Below are 15,767 nucleotides of genomic sequence, written 5' to 3'. Positions count from 1 at the left end.
CTGTCAGACTATGAAATAAAATCCCCAGCACCAAATATTAGCCCTCATTTTAGACCTAAATGTCAGTTGGTGTTTTTCCTGAAATGTCTCCCAGGGACAATTTTGTAACCATGGTCCCAGAGATCCCTCCTGTTGTGGAGGTTGTTGATTTCTTTATCTGGGGCAGGTTTGAGAGGAACAAGATTGCCAGCCTGATGAGCTGTGGCTAAGGTGTTAGATGTCAAGTTGAAACTGTCAGGTGAGATTCCAGTAGCTCCTTGGGAGTCTGGGATGGGGGCAGGGGCAATGGTGACTGGCCTTTTCAGCAGAGAATTGACAGCATAGCTGGTATCTTCCCACAGCCCCTAAAAGCCACTAGCCATGAGGCTGAGGAGCTTGTCTCTTGTCTTTTCTCTCCTCTCTGTCACGTCCTACCAAACTTCTGTGTCTAGAGACATCTAGTTGATGGAGCTTAAATTAAAAATGTTCAAGTCCTATAGTCATTGATTTGTATATCTTATGCAGCATTTCTTAAAATTGCCTATGAGCTTGCCAGCTTCCCTCTAAGAAGAAATTGATAGAAAGTAAAAATAACTAGATTTGTGTTCTTCACTCTTGTCATCTTCTGTGTGCTTTCAGCAAGGGACTTCTTTCTTCTGGTTGTGACATGAGAATACTCTGATACTTTCCACTGCGCTCTGTGCCAAGTCGTACTTGTCTCATCCAGGAAAGCTAGATGAGGATTATGCTAGCATGCAGAGCCATAGGATTGTTCTTGGTGACTTTTTGTATGTGTGTGTGTATGGTGAAATATATATAACATAAAATATGCCATCTTAACCATTTTTAAGTGTACAACTTATTGGTATTAATTATATTCACAGTGTTGTGCAACCAACACCACTATCTATTTCCAGAACTTTTCCATCACCCTAAACAGACACTCTGTACCTATTAAGCAGTAACTCCCCATTTCCCCTTCCTCCAAGCCCCTAGTAACCTCTAATCTACTTTCTGTCTCTGAATCTGCCTAGATAATTCATATAAGTGGAATTGTACAATATTTGTCCTTTTATTTTGGCTTATTTCACTTAGCATAATGTTTCAAGGTTTATCTATGTTGTGGCTTGTATCAGAACTTCATTCCTTTTTATGGCTGTGTGTATATACCACATTTTGTTTATCCATTCATCTGTTGGTGGACACTTGGGTTTTTTCTATCTTTTGGCTCTTGTGAATAATGGTGCAGTGAACATTGGCATACAAGTGTCTGTTTGCATCCCTCTTTCATTTCTTTTGGGTGTACACTTAAAAGTGGAATTGCTGGATCGTTCTCTGTTTAACTTTTTGTGGAACCACCAAACTGTTTTCCACAGCGCCTGTACCGTTTTACATCCCCACCAGCAATGTGTGAAGGTTCCAGTTTCTCCACATTCTCACCAACAACTTATTTTCTTTCTTTTTTTATTTATAGCTATCCTAGATGTGTAGTAGTGTCTCATTGTGGGTTTTTTTTTACTTTTTTTTTTTTTAGGAAGATTGGCCCTGAGCTAACTGCTGCCAATCCTCCTCTTTTTGTTGAGGAAGACTGGCCCTGAGCTAACATCCATGCCCATCTTCCTCTACTTTATGTGTGGAATGCCTACCACAGCATGGCGTGCCAAGTGGTGCCATGTCTGCACCCGGGATCCAAACCGGTGAACCCCGGGCCGCTGAAGGGGAACATGTGAACTTAACCAGTGTGCCACCGGGCCGGCCCCTCATTGTGGTCAGTTCCTAACGACTAGCGATGTTGAGCATTTTTTCGTGTACTTATTGGCTATTCATATATCTTCTTTGGAGAAATGTCTGTTCAAGTCTTTTGCCTAGTTTATAATTGGGTTATTTTGTCTTTTTGTTGTTGAGTTGTAGGAATTCTTTATATATTGTGGATATTAAGCCCTTATCAGATATATGATTTGCAAATATTTTCTCCCATTCTGTAGGTTGTCTTTTTACTTTCTTGATAATGTCCTTCGATGCATAAAAGTTTTAATTTTGATGAAGTCCAATTTATCTATTTTTTTCTTTTGTTGCTCATGCTTTCAGTGTCATATCTAAGAATCCATTGCCAAATCCAATGAGGCTTTCCCCCTATGTTTTCTTCTAAGAATTTTATGGTTTTGGCTCTTATATTTATATCATTTATCCATTTTGAGTTAATTTTTATGTATGGTATGAAATAGAGGTCCAACTTCATTCTTTTGCATGTGGAAATCCAGTTGTCCCAGCACCAATGTCGAAGAGACTATTCTTTTCCCTGTTGAATGGACTTGGCACTCTTGTCAAAAGTAATTCAGGGGGCCAGTCCCGTGGCTGAGTGGTTAAGTTCACGTGCTCCCCTTCAGAGGCCCAGGGTTTCACCGGTTTGGATCCTGGGCATGGACATGGTACCGTTCATCAGGTCATGTTGAGGCGGCATTCCATTTAGCACAACCAGAGGCACAACTAGAATATACAACTAGGTACCGGGGGCTTTGGGGAGGAGAAGAAGAAGAAAAAAAAAAAAAAGATTGGCAACAGATGTTAGCTCAGGTGCAATCTTTAAAACAAAAAAATTTAGCTGTAGATATAAGGGTTTATTTATGGACTTTGAGTTTGTTCCAATGGTCTATGTCTACCTTATGCCAGTGCCACACTGTTTTGATGACTGTAGGTTTGTGTGTGTGTGTGAGGAAGAGTTGCCCTGAGATAACATCTGTTGCCAATCTTCTTTCTTTTTGCTTGAGGAAGATTAGCCCTGAGCTACCATCTGTGCCAGTCTTCCTCTACATTATGTGTGGGATGCCTCCACAACATGGCTGATGAATGGAGTAGGTCCGCACCTGGGATCCGAACATGTGAACCTGGGCCACCGAAGCAGAGCATGGGGAACTTTAACCACTTGGCCGCCGGCCTGCCCCCTTGATTACTGTAGTTTTATAGTAAGTTCTGAAATTAGAAAGTATGAATCCTTCAACTTTGTTCTTTTTTCAAGATTCTTTTAGCTACTTAGGGTCCCTTGTAAGTCCATTGATTTTGAGGATTGGCTTTTCCATTTCTGCAAAAAAAGGCTATTAGAATTTTGGTAGGGATTGCATTGAATCTTTAGATCAATTTGGAGAGTATTAATAATACTTTCCTTCTTAAATGATGTTAAGTCTTCCAATCCGTGAACATAGATGTCTTTCCATTTATTTATGTCTTCTTTAATTTCTTTTAGTAATTTTTTATAGTTTTTAGTGTACAAGTCTTTTGCCTCCTTGGTTAAATTTATTCCTAAGGATTTTATCCTTTTTGGTGCTATAGTAAATGGAATTATTTTCTTAATTTTCATTTTAGGTTGTTCATTGTTAACGTATGCAAACATAAGTGCTTTGGGGGCTGGCCCAGTGGCACAGTGGTTACATGCGCATGTTCCGCTTTGGCGGCCTGGGGTTTCCCAGTTCGGATCCTGGGTGCGGACATGGCACCACATGGCACACCATGCTGTGGTAGGTGTCTCACATATAAAGTAGAGGAAGATGAGCCTGGATGTTAGCTCAGGGTCAGCCTTCCTCAGCAAAAAGAGGAGGATTGGTGGCAGATGTTAGCTCAGGGCTAATCTTCCTCAAAAAAAAAAAAAAAGTGCTTTGTATGTGTTGATCTTGTATCCTGCAACTTTGCTGAATTTGTCTATTAGCTCTAGTAAGCTTTCTGTATATGGTTTGGAATTTTCTATATATAGGATTGTGACATCTGCAAAAAGAGATTGTTTTACTTATTCCTTTCTAATTTGGGTGCCTTTTGTTTCTTTTTCTTGTCTAATTGCTCTGGCTAGAAGTCTCAGTACATGTTGAGTAACAGTAGTGAAAGGTGGGCATCCTTGTCTTGTCCTTGATCTTAGGAGACAAGCTTTTAGTCTTTCACCATTAAGTATGTTAGCTGTGAGTTTTTCATAAATGCCCTTTATCATGTTGAGGAAGTTCCCTTTTTTTTTTTTAAAGATTTTGTTTTTTATTTTTATCCTTTTTCTCCCCAAAGCCCCCCAGTACATAGTTGTATAGTCTTCGTTGTGGGTCCTTCTAGTTGTGGCATGTGGGACGCTGCCTCAGCATGGCTTGATGAGCGGTGCCATGTCTGCGCCCAGGATTTGAACCAGTGAAACACTGGGCTGCCACAACAGAGCGTGTGAACTTAACCACTCGGCCGTGGGGCCGACCCCAGGAAGTTCCCTTTTATTCCTAGTTTTCTCAGTGTTTTTCTCATGAAGAGGTGTTGGATTTTGTCAGATGCTTTTTCTGCATCAATTGAGTTGATCATGTGGGTTTTTTCCCTTCATCCTATTAATGTGTGATGTGGTTTATTATATTGATTGATTTTCTGTGTTGAACTGCCCTTACCTTCCTGGGATAACTCTCACTTGGTATCATGGTAGATAATCCTTTTAATACATTGTTGGATTTGGTTTGCTACAATTTTGTTGAGGATTTTTGCACCCATATTTATAAGGGTTATTGGTCTGTAATTTTCATTTCTCTTGATGTCTTCTTGCTGGTTTTGATTGCTGTTCCAGGGTCTGCCCCATCTTAGGTTTGGATCTGGATACAACATATTTACACCAGTATACAGACATTATTCTGTCGACAATTGCAGTCTCTAGGTCAGAGCTGGGAAGGAGCTTAGGAGCCCTTTAGTCCAATTTCTCCTCTTCTGATAGGGAACCTGAGATGTGGGTTGAAATAAAAAACCCACAGTCCTGAATTAGGCTGGAGTATCTGAGACCAGGCTTCAGAGTCTGGGGTGTTGTCTCTGGAGCCCTGCTGCAAAGTGTTCCTGTCACTTTAAAACTCTTCAGGTGTTTCCCATCAGGAGGCAGGAAGGGAATGTCAGACTTGTTGCCAAAGAAGTTCCCTGTGTCAGTGTTCCAAGCTGTCTCTCAGGATCGGGTAGGAGATTAGAGCAAATGAGTGGCCTCCTCTCCCAAGGCCTTGTATACCTCTGGAGGGTGTAAGAGTCCAGAGGCCTGCGTTTCTAAGGTCCTGTCCTCTATTCACCGTCAGGCCTGCCTGGGTCACAGAAGAAACTCTAGGGGCCGGCCTGGTGGCGCAGCGGTTAATTTCGCACATTCCGCTTCTCGGTGGCCTGGAGTTCACTGGTTCGGATTCCGGGTGCAGACATGGCACCACTTGGCAAAAGCCACGCTGTGGTAGGCGTCCCACGTGTAAAGTAGAGGAAGATGCGCATGGATGTTAGCTCAGGGCCAGTCTTCCTCAGCAAAAAAGGGGGATTGGCAGTAGTTAGCTCAGGGCTAATCTTGCTCAAAACAAAAAAAAAGGAAACTAATCAGTTGGAGCTGTACCGAGCCTGCGTCTTCACAGCATGGTCTCCTGAGTGTGTACTCTGGGTTGTGCTTGAGATGCACCAGGTGTCATGTAAGCCAGAACTCCAGATCCTCTGCTCAGGAGGGATTTTAAAAAAAAAAAATTTTTATTGAGGTTATGGTAGTTTACAACATTGTGAAATTACAGTTGTACATTATTATTTGTCAGTCATCTTATAGGTGCGTCCCTTCACCCTTTGTGCCCTGCCCCCACCCACCTTCCCCCGTTAACCACTAATCTGTTCTCTTTGTCTGTGTGTTTATCTTCCACATATGAGTGGAATCATACAGAGTTTGTCTTTCTCTGGCTTATTTCGCTTAACATAATACCCTCAAGGTCCATCCATGTTGTTGTGAATGTGACGATTCTATCATTTGTTATGGCTGAGTAGTATGCCATTGTATATATATACCACATCTTCTTTATCCAGTCATCAGTCAGTGGGTACTTAGCTTTCTTCCATGTCTTGGCTATTGTGAATAATGCTGCTCAACAGGGATTTTGACCATTTCCTGCTGTTTCTGAAGATGTGCTCTTCTGATGTAGACTCTTCCCTCCTGTCAAGGCTCAGGGAACAGGGTGTACTGAGAAGCTGACCATGAAGGCCAAGTCTCCCAGTGTGTCCTTCTGGCACTGACATGATACCCTGGGACAATCCAGGGAGAATCTGGTGGGTGACAGGCAACAACCTGCTCAGTATGCAGCCAACTGCTGGCTGTCAAAAATGATTTTTCTAGGACTATCAAAGTAATTTATATTAGTTGTAGAAAATCTGGAAAACCGAAGAGAAAAAAGAAAAATCCAAGCTGACTGGAGTGTGCTCACATCTCTCCATGTGACTGTAGTAGTTTCAGCAGGCTGTTGTTTGTGGGAGAGTCAGCAGAGAGGGATGGAGGGCAGCATGGGCTACAGAAACCACTAGTTCATTCTCAAGTCAGGTCGTTTTCCAGGGTTCCAGTTTGCCTCCACTGCCTGCAGTGGGTGGCGAGAGTCTCAGGGTGGACCTGGCTGTGTGGTCGGTAGCCAAGGGCCTTTGTTGCAGCTGCTGCTCTTCCTCTGTCCTGCTCTCTGGTGGATCTCGACCCAGTTTGGTCAGAACAGTGCCTGCCTGCTACCCTCTTCTTTCTGGAGCCTGACAGAGGCACAGTCACTTTTTTAGCTCTAGCTTGCATTACAGTTTTGGGAGTGAAGAGTAGGAACTGAGAAGGTAGAAGCTGACTCATGGCCTCACTGCCACAAAGAGCTTGTCTGTTGTCCCTCTACTCTTACTGGCTGTCTCACCTCTCTGACAAATGGTGCTTTACATTTTGCTGCCATATAGAAGAAAGGAGTAAATCAGATGGGTTTACCTTACTTTCAGTGGTATTATAGGATAAATAACTTTCCCCCTGAGCTCCTCAGATGTATCCTGCTGCTTGAAAAGGAGGCCCTAGTGGAGATGTGAAGTATGGGGGAGCTAAACTCTGTCTATTTTAGTCACCTGCTTGGGGAGTGAGAGCCCCTGTTGCCTCCCTCCCAGGAAATCAAGGCAGCCTCTGTCTGTTAGTGTTCCTAGCATTGCCTGACCCATTACCAAGAAGAAAGCAAATGCTCACCTCCTTTCTCCTCGGCAATCCCAAGTAAATAGTCATTTGTTTTCAGATGTCCCAAAATCCAGGCCTTCGAGAATGGCCTGCTTTTCTTTACCAGATCCCAATGCTAGAAGAGCCTCCAGTGCATGAACTAAAGGACAGTGGGGTTGTCCAGTCACCCACCAGCAGCCCTCTGGCATTTCACCCAGGTGCTCCTTTGTCTGATCTTGTTCGATGGCTGCACTGAGGGCTCTCTGGACTCATGGTGATAGCTGAGAAGCAGGCTTTGACACGCCATTTGACGTGCCCTTGGGCACATAGTGAACTCAGTGGCAGAGGTGAGATTTGAATCTGGGTTTGTCTAATATATTTGCTCTGATGCATGTATGTTTCCTGTTCAGTTATTTGTGCATGGTATAAATGTCAGGGCTCAAGCAGAGCTGGAGAAAGGTGGCTACTGACAGACCAAGCACTTGGCCTCCAGAGTTTCCAAGTGAGTCTCAGAGATTTGCTCTTTCTTTAGTTACTGGTTGCACTAGGCTGCATCCTGTGCAGCTCCTCCCCCACCCAGAAAGTTCACTGTGTTCTAAAGAGCACTTGGCTCTCTCCATGTCTCACCATCCCCACTGCTTCTGTCCTTATCCAGTCCTATCATCTTCCATTGGGATGATTTTGGTAGCCTCCAGTTTTGCCTCTTCAGTCCATTTTCCAAATATCAGCTGTTTGATCAGCTGTGCCCTTTCTAAATCCTTTCTGCAGCTTCCTATTGACCTCCCATGAAGTTCAAACTCCTTAAACTAGCATGCAAACTGTGTGTGAATAACCCATTTTCTGCTCCAGGTTTGGCTCTTTTTAGGTCTGCCCAAGCTGTGACCCAGCCACAGTGAACTTCTCTCAGTTCATGGGGGCTGCTTTCTTGTTTCTATGCCTCAGCACATTCTGCTGCTTCTGCATGGAACACTCTTCTTTTTTCCCCTCATCTCCTTTACCAGGTTTTGACTCAGCCTTCACTTCCTCTGAGAATCCCCAAGTCAGTGCACCCTGATTTTCTGACCTGCCCCTGACTTGACACTGGAAACTGTTGGAGGGCAGGGACTGAATCCGAGTCCTCAAGCTTGTGTCCCCAGCACCATACAGAACAGAGAAGATCTTTGTGGGATTGGTGAATGACCGCAAAGGCCTCTATAAAGGGAAATTTATCATACTTGTTTTTACTGACTTACTCAACTTTAGCAAGGATCCAAACAGCTCCTAACAACCCATTCATTTTTAAGTGCCACCAGAGATCAATGGAGAAGAGACTTGGGCAACCACCATTCTACTTTCTGTGTTTGTGAATTTGACTACTCTAGATACTTCATATAAGTGGAATTATTCAGTATTTGCCTTTTTGTGACTGGCTTATTTCACTTAGCAGAATGTTCTCAAGATTCATTCATGTTGTAGCACGTGTCAGAATTTCCTTCCTTTTTACGGCTGAATAATATTTCATTGTGTGTATATACCACATTCTGTTTATCCATTCATCCAGTCACCAATAGACACTTGGATTGCTTCTACCTTTTGCCTACTGTGAATAATGCTGCTATGAATATGGGTGTACAAATATCTATTTGAGTCTCTGCTTTCAATTCTTTTGGGTATATACCCAGAAGTGGAATTGCTGGATCATGTGGTAATTCTATGTTTGAAAATTAAACATTTTTAAAACATAGTTTAATCTTTTAAACATCAAATTACCTTATGATTAACTGCCATACTGTTTTCCACAGTGTCTGTATCATCAATACACAAGGGTTCCAATTTTTTTGCATCCTCATCAACACTTGCTATTTTCTGTTTTTTTGATAAAGCCATCCTAAAGAGTGTAAAGTGGTATCTCATTGGGTTTTGATCTCTACATTTCCCTAATGATTAGTGATGTTGAGTATCTTTTTGTGTGCTTGTTGGCCATTTGTACCTCTTCTTTGGAGAAATATCTATTTCAAGTCCTTTGCCCATTTTAATAGGGTTGTTTTTGAGTTGTAAGAGTTTTTTGTGTATCCTGAATATTAAATCCTTATCAGATAGGTGATTTAGAAATATTTTCTCCCGTTCTGTGAGTTGCTTTTCCCGTTCTGATAGTGTGCTTTGGTGTACAAAAGTTTTAAATTTGGATGTAGTCTGATTTACCTATTTTTTCTTTAGTTGTCTGTGCTTTGGGTGTCATATCCGAGAAGTCATTGCCAATTCCAATGTCGTAAAGCTTTTCTCCTATGTTTTCTTAAAAGAGTTTTATAGTTTTAGGTCTTATATTTAGGTCTTTGATCCATTTTGAGTTAGTTTTGTATATGATGTATGGTAAGGGTTCAAGTTTATTCTTCTGCATGTAGATTCCCAGTTATCCCAGCACCATTTGTTGAAAAGACTGTTTTTCAGTTGAATGGTCTTGGCATCTTTGTTGAAATCAGTTGACCACATATGGGAGGATTTATGTCTCTGCTCTATATTCTATTGCGCTGGTCTACATGTCTATCTTTATGCCAGTACTAGCACTGTTTTGATTATTGTAGCTTTGTAGTAAGTTTTGAAATTAGGAAATGTGAGTCCTCCAACTTTTTTCTTCTTTTTCAAGATTGTTTTGGCTATTAAGCGTCCTTTGAGATTCCATATGTGTGGTATTGAATCTGTATGTGGCTTTGGGTGGTATTAACATCTTAACAATGTTAAGTCTTCCAATCCACGAACACAGATGTCTTTCCATTTATTTGTGTTTTCTTTAATTTCTTTCAGCAACATTTTATAGTTTTTAGTGTACAAGTCTTTCACCTTCTTGGTTAAGTTTATTCATAAATATTTTGTTCTTTTTGATGCTGTAGTAAATGAAATTTTCTTAATTTCCGTTTGTGATTGTTCAGTGCTAGTGTATAGAAACACGACTGCTTTTTGTGCATTGATTTCGTATCCTGCAACTTTGCTGAATTCATTTATTTGTTCTAACCATATTTTTGTGGAATCTTTAGGACCTTTCACCATCGGGTATGATGTTAGCTGTGGGTTTTTCATATATAGCCTTTATTATGTTGAGATAGTTTCCTTTTATTGCTAGGTGTTGAGTGTTGTTGAGATGTAATTTAACATATTGTACAATTCACCCACTTAAAGTGTTTTTTAGTATACTCACAGGATCTTTATAGATTTTTTACCCTCTTTGCTTATCTTAGACTGGTTGGATAATAGTCTTCAAATGCATGAAGACTTACTGGAAGGTAGAGACTGCTTTTCTTTTTTTTTTTTTTAAAGATTTTATTTTTCCTTCTCCTCTCCAAAGCCCCCCGGTATATAGTTGTATATATTTTTAGTTATGGGTCCTTCTAGTTGTGGCATGTGGGATGCTGCCTCAGCATGGCCTGACAAGTGGTACCATGTCTGTGCCCAGGATCCAAACTGGTGAAACCCTCGGCTGCCAAAGCAGAGCACGTAAACTTAACCACTTGGCCATGGGGCCGGCCCCAGAGAGTGCTTTTCTTTTCTTTCTTTCTTTTTTTTTGGTGAGGAAGATTGGCCTTGAGCTAACATCTGTGCCACTCTTCCTCTATTTTTGTATGTGGGATGCCACCACAGCATGGCTTGATGAGTAGTGTGTAGGTCTACACCCAGGATCTGAACCTGCAAACCCCGGACCACTAAAATGGAATGTGTAAACTTAACCACACTACCCCACTGGGCCAGCCCCAAGACTGCATTTTTTTGTAGTTTTAGAATGTCATACTTTTGGAAAAGACTTAATGTCACCCAGTGTTTGAAGAGTTGGTTCTCATTCCCTTTAATACTGACTCAGCTCTAACCTCATATGACTATGCACCTTAGGGTCCTGTGGGGCTGCTCCCTGTGTCATTGACACCTGCAGGTGGCAGGGCACCCAGGTGTGGGTATTGGTCTTTTCTGGGTGCTCTATTCTTAGCTTATCCACTTGGATTCTCAGGTTGACGCAGGGGTTTTTATGGAGGCTCTAGGCCATCTCTTGGTAAACACTATCCTACCTGTGGGGCAGAGAGTCTATGAGAAGATATCAAGGGCTAGTTGCCAGAGGTGGAAAAGGCTTCCCCTATGGGGAGGCTTAGGCAACTGGTGTCTGAGTACACGTGCATTAGTAGTTCCCCATTCCCATGGAAAGTTGCGGAACCAGAACCCTGTTGCTGGTGGCTAAGCACACCCTTCCTTGACCTCCCCTGTTTGCACTAGCCTTAAGTATCGAGGGTCACCCAGGAAGCACATGTGTTCCAAACACAAGCCTTCATCTTAGTGTCAGGAAACCTGTATGCCACGGATGGGATCACATGTGGTGTTGGGCAGAGGCCCACGCCCCTTCAAGCAAGGCAGGATGAATGGGCTCGCATCCAAGTCAGGGAACCCCCTGGCTGTGTTGCAGTTGCATAATTGTGCTTGTGGATTGATGTTGGCAGGGCATTTGGGGTTGTTTGCTGCTTGGTCAGCTGTGGCATTAAGGGAATAGAGACCAGCTTTTGGCAGCGTCTATCACGTAAAATAAGGAAGCTTATTATTTGGGCTGCTGTTTTTCTGGGAAAATGTTTAGGTTTTAATCTAATGGGAATCCTGCTGGCAGGCTTACACAGCTTCTGCTCCTGATGGTCCTTGAAGGTCCCCTTCTGGCAGGTGGTAGCAGACAGTTTTAGAGTCTCTGAGTCCTTTGAACCATGGAAGTCTCTTCTTGAAGTGCTGTTCCTCTCCTGTTTCTCCTTTCCCTTCCCTCCACTTTCCCTTAACCCTTGCAGGCCAAGTTATCAGGGCCATGTGTTGGTCATGTCTTTTCCTGGTTCCTGCCCAGCATGATGGGGGTAGCTGGTTTTAGAAGAAGATGAGTGGGTCAGAGCCTTCCCTCCCCGCCTTATCCTTTATTTGGGTGGTAGAGGCTGCTCCCCCAAAACCCAGTGGTGCAGCCAGCCAGAGAGGGGCAAAGGGGCATTTACTGCAGATGAAGGACTCACAGGGACAGGAGCACCATGTTGTGGGGACTCTGGTTGTCTTAGGAAACAGGTACATAGGTGCATGGAGAATACTGGGAGAGAAAAGAAATAGTCCAAGATGGGGAAAGGTATGTGGAAGGGTTCCTTGCAGAATTATGTACAACAGGGAACAATCAGAATGTAAATGTACAGTCACTTGGAAATGGTCAAAATAAGGCAAACCCTATATAATTGCTTTAAAAAAACATTTTGTATTGTGGTAAGATATGCATAACATAAAATTGACTTTTTTTTCCCCCTTTCTCTCCCCAAAGCCCCCCAGTACATAGTTGTATATCCTAGTTGTGGGTCCTAGTTGTGGCATGTGGGACACTGCCTCAGAATGGCTTGATGAGCATTGCTAGGTCTGTGCCCAGGATCCGAACTAGTGAAACCCTGGGCTTCCGAAGCAGAGCACATGAACTTAACCACTCGGCCATGCGGCCAGCCCCCAAATTTACTATTTTAATCATTATTAAGTGTACAGTTTTGTGGCATTAAGTACATTCACATTTTTATGCAACCATAATGTTGTACCTTAGCCCTCTTGGTTGGTGTTTTGAGTATTCTGAGCTCCTCAGTTACCTGTTGACTCTCATATGCAGTTAACATCAGGTAGCATGTGTGGGTTTCTACTCTTTTATTTTCAGAAGGTCATGACTTGTTTCTCTTATTTCTAAGTTCTTGGGGAAATACCTCACTATTTCTTTGTACGCTACAAACATTTGGACTCAAGTGTTCATTTTCTTTTCTGGCCTGACCTCTGATGAGTGCCACTGAGACATCTTTGACAGAGTTGCCCAGCATGGACCCCATCTTGCTGTGGCTGGCTTAGTTGTTTAGGCACATGGAGTGGGAGGAATGGGGGGCCTCAGGGGCTTTACACACCCTCCCAACTTTTCGTGGTCAGGGAGGCCAGTGTATGGAGTGAAGATAATGAGTTTTGAGATACCCAGAGAAGCTTTTTGTGAGGCATCTTGGCAATCTCACACAAATCTAGCCTGGCTGTGCCTTTTCCGTGTCATGGTCCTTGTTGCAGAGTGGCTCATCCCGGTGGGCTTGATCTTGTATTGCTCTGCCAAGCACTGTCTAGGATTGAGCCACTTACTTTAGGCACTTCTCGGAAATAGATGCCACCACCTTAGCTGGAGCCAGAAACCAAGGGACTGGAAGCAGGGGCCAGCCCTGAGGCTTAGTGGTTAAGTCCAGCATGCTTTGCTTTGGCAGCTTGGGTTCACGGGTTCAGATCTCAGGTGTGGACCTCTACCACTCGTCAAGCCATGTTATGGCAGTGACCCATGTACAGAATGGAGCCACCCGGTGGTGTGATGGTTAAGTTTGTGCGCTCCGCTTCAGCGGCCCAGGGTTTATGGGTTTGGATCCTGGGCACAGACCAACACACCACTTGTCAAGTGTCCCACATGTAAAATGGAGGAAGATTGGCACAGATGTTAGCTCAGGGACAATTTTCCTTACCAAAAAAAAAAAAAAGGGACTGGAAGCAGTGATTTCAGGAAACTTTCTTCTGAAACTGAAGCCAGTGGTTGCTGGTTACAGACTCTACCTCCTGTTTTTCTAGCTACTTAAGGCATTGAGATGATTTCCATTAGAAAATCAAAGTGTAAAGGTTCTTCAAGAACTACTACTATGTTAAAAGAGTCTCTACATTCATCACTTTCCTGTTTTTCTATTTTTTACCAAGAAATATTTGAGAAGGGAGATGCATAATTATTTGCTAATCGAAATTTTTGTGTGTGCTTTTTTGAAGGTACATGGGAATAGGACTCTCAGCTCAAGGTGTCAACATGAACAGACTTCCTGGTGAGTCACTGGTTAAGAGAGCATTTGTTCTGCTCTCCTGATCCATTCTATGGAGAGTCATGGCAGCAGCCAAGAGGCTGGAGAGGACTTTGCTGGCCACCTGCCCTAAGCCAACCCATTGGATGGAGGATCCTGAAAGGTGGCCATTGGGCTGGGATGATGTGAGCTTCCATTCCAAAAATTAATTGGCAAATGATTGTCATTCATGGAATTTGAACTGTTTACAGTCAAAACCAAGTGACCTGAGTTTGCTGCCAGTAGAGATACGCCTCAGTAGCCCTCACCCTTATTGACCTTTGCTTGACCAGCGTGGGACTCAGGCATATACGGGGAGGAGGCTACTGCCAACCCTGCCTCCTTTGTTACTTCACCATGTTAAAGATCAAAGTCTTGGGGCCAGCCTGGTGGCACAGCGGTTAAGTTTGCACATTCTGCTCCGGTGGCCTGGGGTTTGCCAGTTCGGGTCCCAGGCGCAGACCTACACACCGCTTATCAAGCCATGCTGTAGCAGGCGTCCCACGTATAAAGTAGAGGAAGATGGGCACATATGTTAGCTCAGGACCAGTCTTCCTCAGCAAAAAGAGGAGGATGGGTGGCAGATGTTAGCTGAGGGCTAATCTTCCTAAAAATAAATAAATAAATAAAGACAGAGTCTTTAAGTGGCCTTCTGTGTGGAACATGGTTGAGGCAGTTTCTTAATAAATGGGAAGATGTGTGTGAAACTTGAGTTGACAGCACCCTCAGATTTGTGGAATGCTCTGGGGCCTGCACATGGGCCTCCTCTACCACCAAGGCACCCTTCTAGCTATTTTCTGCCCGCTGGCTCATGCCTAGTTCTGGGCTAGGCATAGTTGAGAGGACAGAAGTTTTTACCAGGAGGTGATGGGTTCCAGAAGATGATCCTAAGTCCATTTGGTCGCTTGAGTGGCAGAAGTGACATGGTGCAAGCTGCCCTAACACCATCATGGAAGCAGGCAAAGTCCCTGTGTTTTTCCCCTGGCCCTCTCTACTCTTTATACCTATGACACAGAGAACACAGCTGGCTTTTTCCAAAGAGGGAGAGGCATGTAAACCTTACATCTTTTCCAATCTATGTTTAATATTGATCATAGTTTTTTTTTTCTGATGGACTAATTTCAATACTTGAAATCCAGACTTGCTCAGGACTCAACTAATTGTCAGGAACCTGAACTTTTTTCAGGGGGCAGTTTTGGTCTGAGTGAAAACTGGTCTTTCATTATTAATCAGAATGTGCATGGCATGTTTGACCTTTATGTAGTGTGCGGGTGTGATCTTTCTTATATAAGCCCCTGGCCTCAGCTGACTAGATGTGTCTACAGTGTCTGTAGCTCTGCCTCTTAGTGAACAAGGAGCTTAGAAAAATAATTTCCCGTCAAGGGTAAACTGATTCTTAATCTTTTTCTTGTTCTAAATGTGCTCTTTGAATTTTTGCAAGCTTTGGTGGCAGAGAGAAGAGGCTTTGGTAGGCTTAATATACAAAAGTAACTACTATAATCTATTATTAGATGACGCTTTGAGCAGCCCTGAACATTGGTTAAATGAAATTTTGTTAATCTACAGAAAGGAATACTATGCAGCCATAAAAGAATGAGGAGGCTCTTTAGGTACTGATTTGGAATAATCTCTAGAATGCATTGGTAAGTGAAATATATAAGGCATAGAACAATGTATAATATGCTACCAAATGTCCAAAAAAAGAGGGAAAATGAACATATCTGTATCTGCTTGTACATACATAGAATATTTTTGGAAAGCTACAGAAAAATTTGTAATACTGGCTGTGCCTTGGGAAGGGACAGGGTGGTTGAGGTCAGGACTGGGAAGGAAATTTTTCACTTTTGAAGCTTTCAAATTTTCTTCCTTGTGAATATATTTTCTGTTTTAAAAATATAAATAAAATTAAAACAAAATAAACTAAAGCAGATGCGCCTGCATCAAGAAGCCCTCGTGTCTTTCTTTTAGGTGGTCTTGGAATGTTGCCTTTTACC

The 15,767-nt window shown here is 42.9% G+C and overlaps 1 protein-coding gene across 1 annotated transcript in view; it reads left to right on the top strand.

Annotated features, from left to right (window-relative positions):
• Positions 1-15,767, top strand: part of RANBP10 (RAN binding protein 10) — a 68,821-nt gene that overhangs the window by 8,305 nt on the left and 44,749 nt on the right. Inside the window, exon 3 of the mRNA XM_046680362.1 lies at positions 13,706-13,758. Coding sequence (XP_046536318.1) covers positions 13,706-13,758 — 53 coding nt within the window. The remainder of the gene's footprint in view (positions 1-13,705; positions 13,759-15,767) is intronic.

The sequence above is a fragment of the Equus quagga genome, chromosome 13, assembly GCF_021613505.1.
Source record: "Equus quagga isolate Etosha38 chromosome 13, UCLA_HA_Equagga_1.0, whole genome shotgun sequence".
Classification (NCBI taxonomy): Eukaryota; Metazoa; Chordata; class Mammalia; order Perissodactyla; family Equidae; genus Equus; species Equus quagga.
This window is presented reverse-complemented; position numbering and strand designations above follow the sequence as displayed.